Genomic DNA, 15,218 nt, shown 5'->3' on the forward strand with positions numbered 1-15,218 from the left:
TAACAATTTTTAATTTGCCACTTGATTCATGCAGCATAAATAATATGAAGTCAAAAAAGAAAAGATAAATGCATTCATTGCAACCAATGAATGCAGCAAGATGTTCTCTGTGAAAATACAGGAGCAGAGAAAACTGCAGCAAAGTTCTCTTGTTTTCTTTTAGAGCAAATGTGACTGGGAGTCCCAACTGGCAGCTTCTTTTCCTTCTGCTCTGCAAGAAAATCTCTCGAAAGTCTGGGATTAAAAATATGACTGAATCAAATTGATCATTTTTCTGAAAATGTTACAATGATGAGACAACAAAAAACACTTGTTGAATTACTTTCAGGCAAAAATCCTTTTTAGGTAATTTTTTAATTCATAATTCTATTTATTAAAGTTTGTATTTATTCTATTTAAATTAGCTCTTGATTTTTATGAAAGATGTTTTTCTTCACAAAAAAAATGGTTTTAATGGCAATTTGACAAATAAATTCCTATTTAAACAGTGTGTCAAAGTGAAAATTAAATGGAAATTTGGATCAAAATCAGGTGGATTCAGTGTTCTTTAGACACAGCCTCAGTGTTGAACCTAGAGAGAAGAATTGACATTTGTCAGCCCTGACATGAGGCGTGCTCAGCCAGGCCCATGTCTTTTTACCTCAAAGAAGTTTTTCTGCATTTTTTTGCAAAGACTTTCTCGGCCTTTGTGTTGCATCGGTGCAGTTTGTTAAACCAGAAAAATGTGTGGAAATGAAGATAAAAGATCAAAGTCAATTTTCCAGAAGTAAAACTAACAATAAAACTGCATACCCACATCAAAAAAGGTTGTCTAAAAAGGTAAAAAACACTAATATGAAGAGGAACATCACTAGAAAATAATAAAATGATCTGTTCATGATGCAAGACATTAAACGAGAAAGCTTATAAAAGATTTCAAAAGCTGGACCAATTAGTTACACAGAAATATTCAAAAAGGGGGAAAAAAAGCTAAAAAGCAAACTGTTGGATAGAACTACTTGTTTAGGCCATTCAATCCGTGAGCAAAGCCGCAGAGAAGTGTGTGAGGGTGTATGATGTTGTGAGACCTGAAACACCCCATGATCTCAGGATACATCATTGAAGATGCGTCCCAGCACATCCATGAGATATTTCTTGCATAGAAGTGAATGTTATACAGCCTAATTATATGTATTTTTTGCAAGTTCTAAAAAAAGTTTGTATTCTTTATATTTGATTTACCTATTTGTAGTTCATTTAGATTACAGTGACAAAATGTTAAGATACAATTTAAAAAAAGTTAAAAATCAATCTTATGGAAGTTTTGGTCCATCTTAATAAATTCTCATATCACGGTTTTCAAAACAACTGTGTTCAATGTTAAAAACAGTTTGAGAGATTTTTTAGGCTTTTCTATATTATCAAGTAACTCTGTTTAATAAAGTATAATAAACAATAAAGTTTAATAATATAGATTAACATTTCTTGAATCAAGCAATGTGAGTTTCTTCAACCCCAAATCAATGATTTATTTTGTCAAGGATATTTAGTAAATGATTTAGACTTGTTTTAGTAGTAATTTCCCTATTTCTAAATGAGACAAAATATTCTCAACTGTATTGATTTTAAGAAAGCTTGGAAAGGTGTAGAGTAAAAAGAAGATAAAACACAGACAAACCTGGTAAAATATCTAGAATGTCTAAAAACAAGGTTTTAAATTATTGTAAGTAATGAATAGTTTGTGCAGAACTCACTAAATTAGAGAAAAACGTATTTACCCCCTTTCTTTTTGTGTTTAACTTTTAAAAAGTTTGTATAGTATAGGATATTTTCCTCTAAAACGTTTTAAAACTCAAGATGTCCCTTTACCCTGGAAACTGTGCAGCAGCAGCCAAAGCTTTGTTTGATTTTGAGTTTCATTCTTTTTTTCCTGAGGAGACATTTTGTAAGAGGCCTGATCATCTCAGAGGTCACCTGCAAAGGTAAAAGGTTAATGGAGCTTCCAATAGAGCTCCCACACTGTTGTTTCTGCTGTTGTATTTTTAATGCATTCACTTGGTTTTCAAATGATTCTGATCTCTGTAAAGTTCAAAGACAAGAACAAACGAATGACCTGAAGTGAATCCAACAAAGACAAATTGTGAGCGCTTTGAGCACCAAGAAAAAGCGCAGATAAATCTAATCCATTATTATTATTAACCCTTGTGCTATCTTGGATGACCCCACCCTTACTTTGACGTGTTATTCCTACCATGACAAAGGTGGATAAACGTGGAAAGATTTCATGTAATCATGGACACCAGTGAAGATCACAAATCATTGAAGAAAAATTGTTCAGAGCACTTTCTAGTGGGTCTAGATGACCCAATTCCAACGTTAAAGTGCCTAGGATAGCACAAGGGGTTAACTGTTCATTTTTCTGTAGGTAAAGGAGTTTCCAAGAAAATGAAGCCAAAAACAAAACTCGCTCCACTCAGAAATGACTTGTGCTGTGAATGTAAAGTCCCTAAGGATTTAAATGTAGAGTTAAGACAGTGACGTGCGGTCAGATGAGGCAAGTGAGGCTCCGTCTCACCCGTCATTTTGCTAAAATAGAAAAATGTTCAGAAATGAATATTATTTTCCACTGATCCGTGTTAAAGATACATTTTCAGTTGACTCGACTCGTTTTCCACGTTTTCTGAGGTTAAAATTGGAGCGGAAACTCTGGGTGAGGCTCCGGAGCGCCTTTGCTTCGCTTCATAAACACAGATGTTAGCAATACTTGGATTTATAGCAGATATGGATTTACACACAGACATTTCTGTCTGTGTGTGTCTCATTACATTGCATGGAAGACACAGAGGATGTTTAGAGATCAGATGTATTTATTTTAAAAAGCTCTACAAAAGCATCGGTAATCATGTTTCCATGTCTGCGTTCATTCACATCCCAGTATGGTCTCCGTCCTCCCTCAAAAGTCGCTTTCCGCTGGTACATCCGTTTCTCTGTGAGCCCCATTTGTTTAAGAGGGAAAAAATAAAAACAAGAATGATCTATTTATAATTGTCTCTATGAAAATAAGAAAAATATAATAAGATTTAGGATGCCCAAGCTTGCTGCTTCCCCATACCGGAGCGATTTTCTGGACATAGCTCGCTCAAGCTTTCGGCCAACCGCTACGAGCACAGGCCCGCCACGGAGCTCTTTTGCCTGTCATGCCGGCATTCGGGTAGCTGGCTATTGTACTGTAGTTTAGGGTCAAATAAGAATAATAATATTCAGGAATTGTCTGTTATTAACATACTCGTTAGCAGTCACTTTACATCCGAAGGTTACATGCTAGGTATCCCATCATGCATCACACGTATACTATAAATCAATCGACCAATCAACTTGTCCCTGTAACTCTGATGCATTCAAAGACAACAGGATAAATGTATATCAGAATATTATTCCGTTCCCACGCATTAATTATTCCGTGGGAACAAAATATTATTTTGTGGGAACGCTTTATTTATTTATTTTACCTATGTCAGATCCCAGGCTCCGTAAAGGACGTCTTTCTCCATTGAGAGGGAGATATTCAATAAACTAAAGGAAAATAAAGAATACTTTTACAACAGATCATAAAGCTTTTTGTGGCGAAGGATCAGCGCATGGACAAAAAAGTAAGGCCAAACATGGTTTTCAATTTTTGTTTTTTAAAATAACATGGCAGTAAGTGGAAAACAATATAAGTATTTGAAAACTAAATTTTAAGACTAAAATAATTTTTATGATCATTTTCACAGACAAAATAACACTAAGCACCAGAATTTGAAGTTGGAAAAATACCAGAAATAGTTACTGAGGGTTAAAATTGAATGTGTGCTGAACACATCTGTATACTTTAATTTTTTTACAGTACATATGAATAATAATAGTAACACAAGAAGAATTTTCTATCCATGTCCATAAAAGAAATATTCTCTGTAGGATAAATATGTTCTTGTGTGTATCCTATATGCTGTTACCTGCTGTTGGATGAATGACGAAATATTCAGTTATTGCAATTGAAAATCTGACTCCAGAGGAGTCGGTGCCTCACCAGCCATCAACCTCACCGCACGTCACTGACTTAAGACATTTCCTACTGTTTGCTGAATGGCTCAAGTAATGCGTGATGAACATCATGAGTTTTCCGACTGCTGTACCGCTGCCTTTACTTTAAAGGATTTCAAATGGTATGCAGATGGTAACTTTTGCATGTTTGTTAAACTCCATCAAGCACAAGTTCCAATCTGATTTCCTAAAGACTAAAAGCACAAAGCAGTGCATCATTAGTGTGTTTTTGGTGTGTGTGCATATTTGTGTGATGTTGCAGGAGCTGAGAAATGCCCACAGTGAAGAGATCATGGGCATCAGGCGGGAGGAGGAAATGGAGATGTCAGATGATGACTCGGATGAAATTGCCTGCAAGCGGATGCGAGTCGAAGAAAACGGTAACAGTTCAGTCAGGGAAAAGCAATTTTTAATCTAGATCTTCTCTATCATCTCATAATATACAACTTAATCTAATGTGAACAGTAGTCAACCACAGTTGTATGCTGTACAAATTAGAAAGGATTAATATTTGTAAATTAGTTTTTTATTATAAATATCAACACAGTCAGCTGTTTGTAGTGGGCGGTTTAGACCCCCATCAATTGACAGTAACAAGTGTAAAGGAGATTTGGGTGTCTATTCAGGAAACTTAAAATGCATAGAAACGACAGTTTTCAGAAAGAAGTTGGCCTCACAGAGGTGGAAAATATTACAGCAGAATTACTACATTTGAGGATGTCATGACGCAAAATTTTTCCTAGAAAAAAAAGCCAGGTGGCTTGTTGCTGCAGTTTTTTTCTTCACCAAAGTGTAAAAAATAGAGAAGAGTTGGTGTGGGACTCAAAGCGATCTTTGATCTGACAGACTAATACATACCCTTTTCAAAAAATGTGAATATCATGGAAAAGTGTATTAATTTCCATAATCCATCATTCCATTCAAAAAATAAACTTTCCCAGATCGCAGTAGATCCAAGTAGATCAACAGAAAGTCTAATGGAAGGGCAAAATGTGGCAGAAGATGCACTAGCAACAATGACGACAATGGGCTTCAGCGAATTATCAAAAAGACAAGATTTAAGAACCTGCAGACCTCCAGAAAGGCTGGAATGAGGCGGACGAACAGCTTCCAAAACTGCTGAAGGTCCAGAGTGAAATCTTCATCTGTCATGATTCAGGGTCCAATGTCCAGCTCTGGTAAACTCTTTCTTCAATCCAAAAATTGCTGCAGAAAGTTTTAGAGGACTACAGGATTCCTCCTGCCGGGGATCTGAATGGAGATGCAGATTTTCCAGCAGGACCTGGTCTGCCCGTACTAATAAAGGATTGAAGATGGACAAATGATTTTAAAAAGACTGAGAAGTAAATCGTGATTTCTCTACTAGTTTTGTTGTTGTTTTTATAGGTTTTATGATCTGTAAATCAAACAGTGGAACTTGAATCTATACTCTATGAAAGTTACATTTGTTGAATAGGATTATAGAAATGAATACACTTTCCCATGACGTATTTGAAAGTTATTACTGAGCTGTCGGCACAGTGATAACAGGGAAAGGACGGTGACTTGTTTCTGGTAAAGTACTGTTCACCAACACAAAACAATGTGGAGATCTGCAGTGTAGCTGGCCTTCTGTGGAAGGTCTCTGCAGAAAAGCGATTCATCCCCGTTTTTTTTTTTTTGTTCAAAATCTGATTCAGGTATTAAGTGTTGCTCATTCCATCCATGGCATTTTACCTTTTAACTTTGTTATCCAATTCAGTTGCTAAAGACAGAAAAGAACAGGAGCTCTGCAGTAAAAATCCATTAAGTCTCTCTTCTCCCTCGTTTGCTCCTGTAGGAGTGTGTGATCAGACTCAGGCCTCTCTGAAGGAGGAGAACGACTCCCTGCGCTGGCAGCTGGATGCCTACAGGAATGAAGTGGACCTTTTAAGAAAGGAGCAGATCCGAAACAGCCGGCCGGACGAGGATTACGCACATTCACAAACACAGGAGTCTCAGCTCCAGCTGCTGCAGCAGAGCATGCACAGCATGCAGCAGGTGGGCATCATCTTTAGAAATCGCATTTCTGCGTCAACTTTGGAATTCCTTTTTGGTTAATATTTTCATGATCCACCTCAAACAATATTTAAAACATGAGATAATGTTTGAAATGACAGTCTGAGGTGAAACAGCACTGGTGCAGAAACTTAAAGTCCCACTCCAATCATCTTTTGATCTATTTTCAAAGTTTCAAAATCGCACGAACCAAAGTGTCGTTTTCCCACATTGTCGAAAAACACTAAAATCGCCAATTCTGAAAGTTAGCCACAAAATGGCCGCCAAGCAGTAGGTCATGTGCCCATCACGTAATAATTTCAATACTTCTTTGGATTATCCCAGACATGCGTGTTTTGGTTTCGTAACTGTATTTTAAAATCTTTTTTTTTTGCCCCATAAGCGAAGACCATTCATTTTTTTTACGTGATCGCTCGCCGTGATGTCATCCTCTTCGTGACATTCACTTTGTCGACAATTATTTTTCAATTTATCCTAGGTGTGTGCACATTTTGGTGACTTTTCGAGTTCGTGGCGGGGGTCAAATTTTCTCTCAAATGCGCAGAAATCTTTCCAAGTCCAAAAACAATATGGTCCTAGCAGCATAAAATGTTAATTTTGTTGTTTCTCAAACAATTTCAACACAATCAATATCCCTCTTTCAGAACGTTCACTTGGTTCTCAACACTCATAATCAACCCTTTTTGTCCTTTAAAGAGTTACTTCCCTTGCCTGTCTGTAAAAATTGATGACTATAAACAAGCATCTCTTCTTATGCAAAAAAAACAACAACTCTTTGTTGACTCTGCAACTGCACACTCATCTAGTTTAAGAAAGCAGGACGAAAGCTTTGTTGGAGCACAGCGCTCATTTGGCACGAGTTAAGCTTGATTGGACTTGACTTACTGTCTGTCCCGATCTGAAGTGACAACGCTGATGGACCAACATCCATCGGAAAGGCAGCACACACACACAGTATTGTTGGCTCATTGTGAAAGTGTTGCTTACTTTTCACAGTGTGAGAAAAATGTCACATTTAATTTGTCAGCTGCCTCAGAACACAGAATCAGTGAGACCTTCTCAGAAATACATTTATCCTCATCTTTCTTCAAGTAAATCACCAGCCAGAAGAAATGACAGAATATCAGGTTTATTTCAAGATCTGCACATTTTGGGTTAATGTAAAACCTAAGATTTCCTAACCTGCAGATGACTGCTTTAAGCTTTTTTAACATTAGAAAGCTTTGCTTTCATTTGCTCTAAAACAGTATCACATTTCTTGATTCTGACTCCTTTGCAGAAATCCCATGTCTCCTTTTTTCGGTAACACCTTATATTAAGATTCCTTAACAAGCTTTGTTAACGCATTAACAAGCATTATAATCAATTTTTTAGGGTGTTAGTAGGACATTTATTAGTACAATAAGTAATAAGGTTAATTAAGTTACTTAGTTAACACATATACAAGCATTATTATTAGGATGTTTTTAAGAAGCTAATGATACATTTACTGGCATTATAGATGCCTAACAATTTTTTGACAGTTTTAATAAGCTTAATAAGATTTATCAACAACCTTTGTTGACAAATTAAGAAGTATTATCATTGCTTGGGGTTCTAGTAAGACATTTATTAGAAGTGTTCATAAGCTTATACGTTTTATTAACTATCTTAACAAATTAATAGGCTTTATTAATGTGTAAGATGCTAGTAAGATATTTATTAACATTACAGATGTCTTGCAAATACCTAAAAGTATTAATAAGATTTATTAACATCTAAAGTCAGACCATTGTTTTCAGTCCATATTACTAAACTGCTTATAAGCTTAACAAATGTATTAATTAACTTTGTTAACAGTTTATTAATTGTTTTGCAGCACCTCATCTAAAGTGTGTAATGTTTTTACCCCAAACAACCCCAAAGCATAACATTAAGACAGACTAAACATACAAAAATCTTTCTGTAAAAGATATATAATAATGCTTGTAAATGTGTTAACTAAGTAATTTAATTAACCTTATTAGACTTATTGTACTAATAAATGTCTTACTAACACCCTAAAAATTCTATTATAATGCTTGTTAATGTGTTAACAAAGATTGTTAAGGAATCTTAATCTTAATCTTAATATGTGTGCTGTTTCTTTTAACAATGCATACTGCTTATGTAGTTGTTAAAGTCCCACTCTGATCATCTTTTTATCTATTCTAAATGTGTTCCCAGTGGTCTTTTAATTTTGATTATGATGTTTTAGCCAGAAAAAAAACTGTTGGTTTTTAGAATACAGTTTCTGCAGAGCAGCAGGAGTCCGTCCACTTTCCACTACCCATTGCTGAAAACTTGAACCATAATAATGTTGCCCACCCAGGGTATTTTCTACATCACAATTAAGGTCTTAATCAAATAGCATTTTTTTTTTTGTCTGCTCCTGATTCAACACAGTTTGAACCAAGTAATACTCGGTAATTGAATTTTAATCTTAATTTTCTACATATATGTCCTCCATCATGAGAAAAACAGCACAAGAACATGTTAAAAACACAATTTTCAGTGGAGCGGGTCTTTAAGGCGCACCTTATTTGATGTCAGTCTAATTTACGACTGTGCACTGTTTCTTTGATTACCTTTTATTTTTACAGACACAAAAGTGTATTTTTTTTCTGCTGGACTTTGGTTTTTACTCCGAAGTTTTGTATTTTTCTTCCAGCAACTCTTGAATCTGCAGGAGAAGCTGTCAAGTAAAGAAGCCGAGCTGGAGCAAGCCAGAGAGGAGCACCGGCACCTGGAGGGGGAGGTGCTCTTACTCAGAGACAAGGTGAGCCCCCTTTGCAGGATCTAGCGCTTTAGTCTGCCACTCATGAACACCACACCACAAAATACACTAGCGGGAAATACAAGTGGCATGCGGATATTGGCATCACGTTTCTAATAACCTGCTAATAGTTTACAAAGACCTTCCTCTTGTTTGGTTTTAAGGATAATAATTTGTTTAAAAATGAACAGTTGATGTGGATTTTAGTCATTCTGGAAAACCAGAAGCTTTACGCTCTGTTCATTCTGCAAAACTAGTGAAATCATACATTTACTGTAAAAATCTTTTCATGTCATTTTCCTCTTTTAAATTTGATCTGATTTTCTGTAGGTTAAAAATCTTTCTATAGACTTACTCTTTGCTTAAGACATATTTTTTAGTGGGTGTAACGATTAGCCAATTAATTGATTTATCCAATTAGACCGATATGTATGAGGATAAAAGGACAGATTGAATCAAATCGACCTAAACCAGTAGTGTCAAACTCAAAATCACAGTGGGCCAAAATTAAGCAGTGAAGTAAAGTCACAGGCTAGACTCAATATTTATTGAAAAATTAACTGCAACTGATATGTAATGTTTAAACCTTTTCATATAGTGTCTTCTTGAGTTATATTCTTTCATTACATCCACTTTATCTCCTCACACAAGACAAACAGGTTTGTCTTTTATATTCGTGAACAGATAATCTGCCTCCCACCTGTCTTGAAAGCTCCTGTTGTCCATCTTTTGTTTGGCCATTTTTGTGGAGGGTGAAATGAATTTGCCCAGTGGGACTGGAGCATGACTGTCAATGACTGTCAACAGAAAAAAAGGAGTGCTTGGCTGTTTTGACTGCGTTCCAACATACTAGCAAAGTATTGTGGGATTTGTAGTATTAGCGGTACAGTATATACTACGGGCCAGCTCTGATGCACATTTGATATGATCTCGCTGGCCAATTATAATTACACTGCGGGCCAAATTTGGCCAAAGTTTGACATGTGACCTAAACCATTAATAAAATCATATCAAAATGAAGTAATTTGATTATAGCCAGTCTTTGAAAATACCATTTGGATTGAGCCACTGTAGGTTGATTTTACTATAAAGTAAAAACAACCAAATTTCATCACATTAGAAAACACACGTGATGTCATCAAAAACTGATCAGTCCATTATTCTAGTACAATGTGTGGAAACACTTTAAATTTAGCAAAGACATGTGACCATACTGTGTGCTAGAATGTTCTAAGAATGTTCCGTTTAGATTTTTTTGATGCGGATAAACAACAGTGGGCTAAAAAACTAAAAAGTAAATGGATTTGACATTCATTCTTCTTTACTTGTTTGTTTGCACACATTTGTCATTTACACTTGATTATCTTAAAGAAATAGAAGGAATCTGGAAAACTTCAGCTGCACTGTTCAGTACCAGGTATTTCCCAGTCACACTGGTTGAAGTTTTGGCTAAAGATGTCCTGGATCCATTTTAGGTCAGTGATTCGGATAATTTAAAATGAACCAATAATAACTATGAATCGGATCAGCAAACACAATCTATCAAATGAATCAAATTGTTGGTAAAAGTAATCATTATACCCCTAATATTTATGTAAATGTGTGTAATCCAGCTTTTACTAAAGTATTCCCATGTTTTAAAGCCAACCTGTCGATATGATGGGCTGTTTCCGCTTTGAATCAAAAAACGTCACTATCATGACGTCATACTTGAGACACTTTTACTAAACTGTCAGATCAGACATTCCCCAGAACACCCCACAAGGTCTGTGCTTATTTTTGCTTATTTATACACAGAAAACAAACTGTTGTAATAAACTTATGCTAAACGTCTTAATTTCTGCAGCTGCTGTGTGGTAAAGGAGAGGTTGTAGAGTCAACCAATGGGGAACTTCTTGACCAGGTAGTTCTGATTTTTGTGTAAATAAATGCATAAATGTATTTCTGGTCAGATCTTACATAATCTAGTAGTATTAGGTTTGAAAAGTCACAATGTTTACAAATGAATTCTGCATGCAGTCTGCAGGGAGTAGTTTGTTGATCCACACAACAGGTTCCTCATGTTCAAAAAAAAAGAAGTGTCAGTATAAAGACTGCATGTCTCCAGTGGTCACCTTTGTGACAATAATCTTAATGGAATGGCATCTTCTTTTTGTAAATATATTTAAAATGGGATTTTGTGTGTTTATTATGGAAGCATTTATGTAGCATAACTAAAAATAAAAGTCAAAAAAAGAAATGCTTTTTCATTTTCAAAATGAAGCTACATTTGTTGACTCAAAATTAACATGAAAAAGCAATCCGCCAAACCGCTTTTTCTTTTTCAACACCGCTCATTTTGTCACTTAATTGAATTGATAATGAAAATGGTATTTGACATTTCATTTTCATAAAGTTCTCTGGTAAATGTATAGCAAAATTAATTAAGAAATGTCTAATTTGAACATCAAAATTGATTAACAGAAATGCTTTTTCCTTTTCAAACTGAATCTGCATTTGTTGACTCAAAGTTAAAATGAAATGTTACATATGTTACATAATTAAAGCGAAAATGCAAAGAGGGGATTGCATTTTCGTTTTCACATCAACCTTGTGAATAGTGTCGCATAACTCAATCCCACTCAGCATTTCCAGGGGGGAGGCAGGGCGATGACGTCAGTGTGTGTTGGTCCAACACCCAAATGCCAAACGTTTAGGATGGTGAAATCTGCTAGAGCTCTTCATGGGGCTGTAGCTGTCCTCGAACAGCAAAATCAGCTGGAAGCTGCAGGAGACTATTTTCTAAATGTGCTTTTATTACTGTTATGATTACCATTAAGGGCCTGCTCGCTCATAATTGTTTAAATCCGTGCGGCCAGTGCTTTTTTCTTGGCTGCAAGGACCCGGAAGAAGGGTTAGCATTAGGCTAATACTTGGTAGAAACATTAGCCGTGGAGGAACTCCAAACTTTACTGGATGTAAAGATGTGGGAATTACATCAGCCTTTATATTTTCTGGACACCACTGGAAACACAAATTCATATGATGGTTTTACAGTTTCCTCGGGTATGCGTAGCAGCACTTCTGCCTTCGGCGATCCGGAGTTTCGGATTGCTGGGCTTTGCGAGCGCGCTAGGCCGAGGCGGCTGCTGGTCTGGAGAAAAAGCTAGTCCCGGGGGAAGCTTCAACGAACCGCAGTGTGTCTGAAAGACGACCGCAGAAGGCGGAAATGCTGCTATGTACTCACATGAAGCTGTGTACAATCATCATGAGTACACAGCCGTCATAACGCCCTCTCCCTCTCTGCCACTAACACAAGGCTAGAAGCCTGGCCGCACTGCTCCTAGACATGTCTGTGTCTCTTAGCAGAGTCAACAAATGCAGCTTCATTTTGAAAATGAAAAAGCATTTCTGTTGATCAATTTTAACTGTCAAATTAGACATTTCTAAATAAATAACACATTTACCAGAGAACTTTTTGAAAATGAAATGTCAAATACCATTTTAATTATCATTTTATATAAGTGACAGAATGAGGGGTATTGAAGAAAAAGAAATAGCAGCTTGGCAGATTGCTATTTGTTTTTAATTTTGAATCAACAAATGCAGCTTCATTTTGAAAATGAAAAACCATTTCTGGTATTGACTTTCATTTTTAATTATGCTACACAAATGCTTCTATAATTTATAGCTTGAAGATGTAATAATTCTGTTTTGAAAAGGGTAAAAAAAAAGAATATTGCTATTTTACAGGCCATTTTCCACAACCTGACACAGTCCAACAACATTTTTGATTAATTCTGATAGTTTATATTGGCCTGTTAAAGCAGGAGACCTCTCTGCATCTGAAGCTTGTGTCTGTGTGACAGAGCATGAATAGCTGCATTCCTGCACTCGTCCGCAGCAGAGACAGACGGACTGAGTTCATGAGAGGAGGAGTCGCATCAGAAAAGGAGGCTCTGCTTCTAGGTAAAAAATTATGTTTATTTTATTTAGTTATTTTTTGGGGGGGGCATTTCTGAGAGCAGATCCAGTGAGAAAACACCCTGACACCCCCAAACGTAATCCACGTCCCAGCAGGATCAAACAATGCGGGGTTTCCTTCGGGGCGTCAGGTTCATGGCAGGTGCTGTGGTGACCGCCGCCACCTTTCCTCTTCCTGGTGGCTCGCCTGCCTCAGCGGTCGCTTTCCCTTCAGCAGCAGTTGAAACACCATCTACCGCTTTTCCTGCTGCGACGGGCCCGCTTACTTTGTTGGCTAGAACTGGTGGCCCTGGCTCCTTCGTTGTGGGAACCTCCATGGTCAGGCATGTCCGCGTTAACGGGAGCCGCACTTTCTGTCACCCAGGCACCTTCGTCCATGACATCACCAACTCTGCCCACCAGCTCGCACTTCACAACCTCTCCGTTCACACTATAATAGTCCACACAGGAGGGAATTACCTCGAGTTTCAATCTGAGACCCTCAAGAAGGACTTCATCACCCTCATCCACTCCATCAAGCAGCTGGACAAACAGTGCATCATCCCCGGTCTGCTAGTATCCCCCCGCTTTGGAGACATTAAATTCAGCTGCAGTGTTTTTCAACCAATATGAAAGATCGTAAAATACTTTTTCTTTGTGTTTATTTGATTCTATTAAAGATAGTTTTATAAGAATGACGGTACCGCGATTTAGCTGCAACTAAAGCCGTTTTCTGAAAAGTCCCGCCCCTTTAACTGTCTCTGAGCAGAGCAGCTGCGTCTCGTAGCTTCGTGTTCGCAGGCATGGAAGGTGCTTTGTTACAGGGTGCGGTCCTGAGAAGGGTTCGGACTTAATGCAGTTAATAATAATCATAATCATAGCAACGATAAAAGCACATTTAGAAGATAATCTCGCTCTATGTTGGAGCTCTGTTTGTTTACAACGGACCGCATAATATCTTCTTCTATGGTAGTATCGTAATTTGTCCGGACCAATCACTATCTGATACGTCATCGGACCAACGGACAGCCAATCACATAATGTGATGTCAGCACTAGTCGAAGGACCCCGAATGGTTGTTGCAGGCCGAATGGTTATGGTACCTACACCTGCAGCTGCTGCACAGATGAGACAGGAGCCGAGCATTTGGGTTATGTGTGCCTGAGTAACATGTAAGTGTAAAGTTATTACTGGTAGGCACTCAGGTATGTTTCTGTTAATTATGAGTGTATTTTGATTATTTACTACAAGGTTTAATGTCTGTTAACCACGAATATGCATAAATAGCCGCTAGCTTGAGTGGCAGAGCTAATGCTAACACCTCAGCCGAGACAGTTTGTTTTTGTTGCTGCATACATGTAAATACAGTGTGTGATGCTGTTATTAATAACTAATGTTGTTATAAATAAATTTATACACAGCATTAGTCCCTTAGCTGTCAATTTCTGTTTATTTGATGATTCTGAAGCTATGTTGGGTTGAATAAGAGTTATATACATTCTGTATTTTCTTTCTGATGATGTCAGTTATTCTCATCAGTTCATATTATTGTGTTCGTATTATTGAAAGTCAATCCCTGGACTCTGTCATTTTAATTCTCCCGCACCTGTACGTTATGTGTCCTGATCCGACCTACTGGGGTGATTGCTACCACCTAAGATCCCAGGAGTCTTCTACACAATCGATTTGTCTCCAGATGACGAAGAGTCAAACAACATACTCTTAAAATGTATTTCAGACATCAAGTCATGGATGGCAGAGAACTTTCTACGGCTCAACCAGGACAAAACAGAGGTTTTAGTGATCGGTTCTGAAGACAAGATAGAGATTGTTTTATCTAAACTAAAAAATTACAAAACCTCTCAGTGTGTGAGAAACCTGTCCGCCCATTTCTCTCTCTTGAAGTACGATCTGTCAAGGCTTTTATTTCCAGCAGACTAGATTGTTGTAATACCCTCCTCTCTGGTAATACCCTCCTCTTCTTCCCGGAAGAAGGATGTCGAACCTTCAACTGCAGCAAAATTCAGCAGCACGTGTGCTGACGAGGACCAGGGGTCCTCGTCAGCACACGTGCCGACGTCGTTCGGGGTCACGGGATGTGAAGCCTATCCAGGCCACTCTTGGGCGAAGGCAGGGGACACCCCGGACTGTTCGCCAGTCTGTCGCAGGGTCACATATCACACAGTTGCAGTTTATAGTTGCTAATTAAACTATGAAGCATGTTTTTGGACGGTGGGAGGAAGCCGGAGACCCCGGAGAGAACCCACGCATGCATGGGAGGAACATGCAAACTCCACACAGAAAGGGGCCCCATTGATGTTCTTTTTCAGGTCCCCCAGCCGGGACTTGAACCAGGGTCCTTCTTGCTATGAGGCAAGAGTGC

General features: G+C 37.7%; 1 protein-coding gene across 5 annotated transcripts in view; it reads left to right on the top strand.

Annotated features, from left to right (window-relative positions):
- enox1 (ecto-NOX disulfide-thiol exchanger 1) overlaps positions 1-15,218 on the top strand; it is a 197,887-nt gene that overhangs the window by 146,512 nt on the left and 36,157 nt on the right. For all 5 annotated transcript variants that reach the window (XM_011489515.3, XM_004081660.4, XM_020713096.2 and 2 more), the window contains 5 exons: positions 4,325-4,442; positions 5,882-6,081; positions 8,789-8,896; positions 10,740-10,796; positions 12,742-12,841. In XM_011489515.3, the coding sequence (XP_011487817.1) occupies positions 4,325-4,442; positions 5,882-6,081; positions 8,789-8,896; positions 10,740-10,796; positions 12,742-12,841 (583 nt within the window). The remainder of the gene's footprint in view (positions 1-4,324; positions 4,443-5,881; positions 6,082-8,788; positions 8,897-10,739; positions 10,797-12,741; positions 12,842-15,218) is intronic.

This window comes from Oryzias latipes, chromosome 21, assembly GCF_002234675.1.
Source record: "Oryzias latipes chromosome 21, ASM223467v1".
Classification (NCBI taxonomy): Eukaryota; Metazoa; Chordata; class Actinopteri; order Beloniformes; family Adrianichthyidae; genus Oryzias; species Oryzias latipes.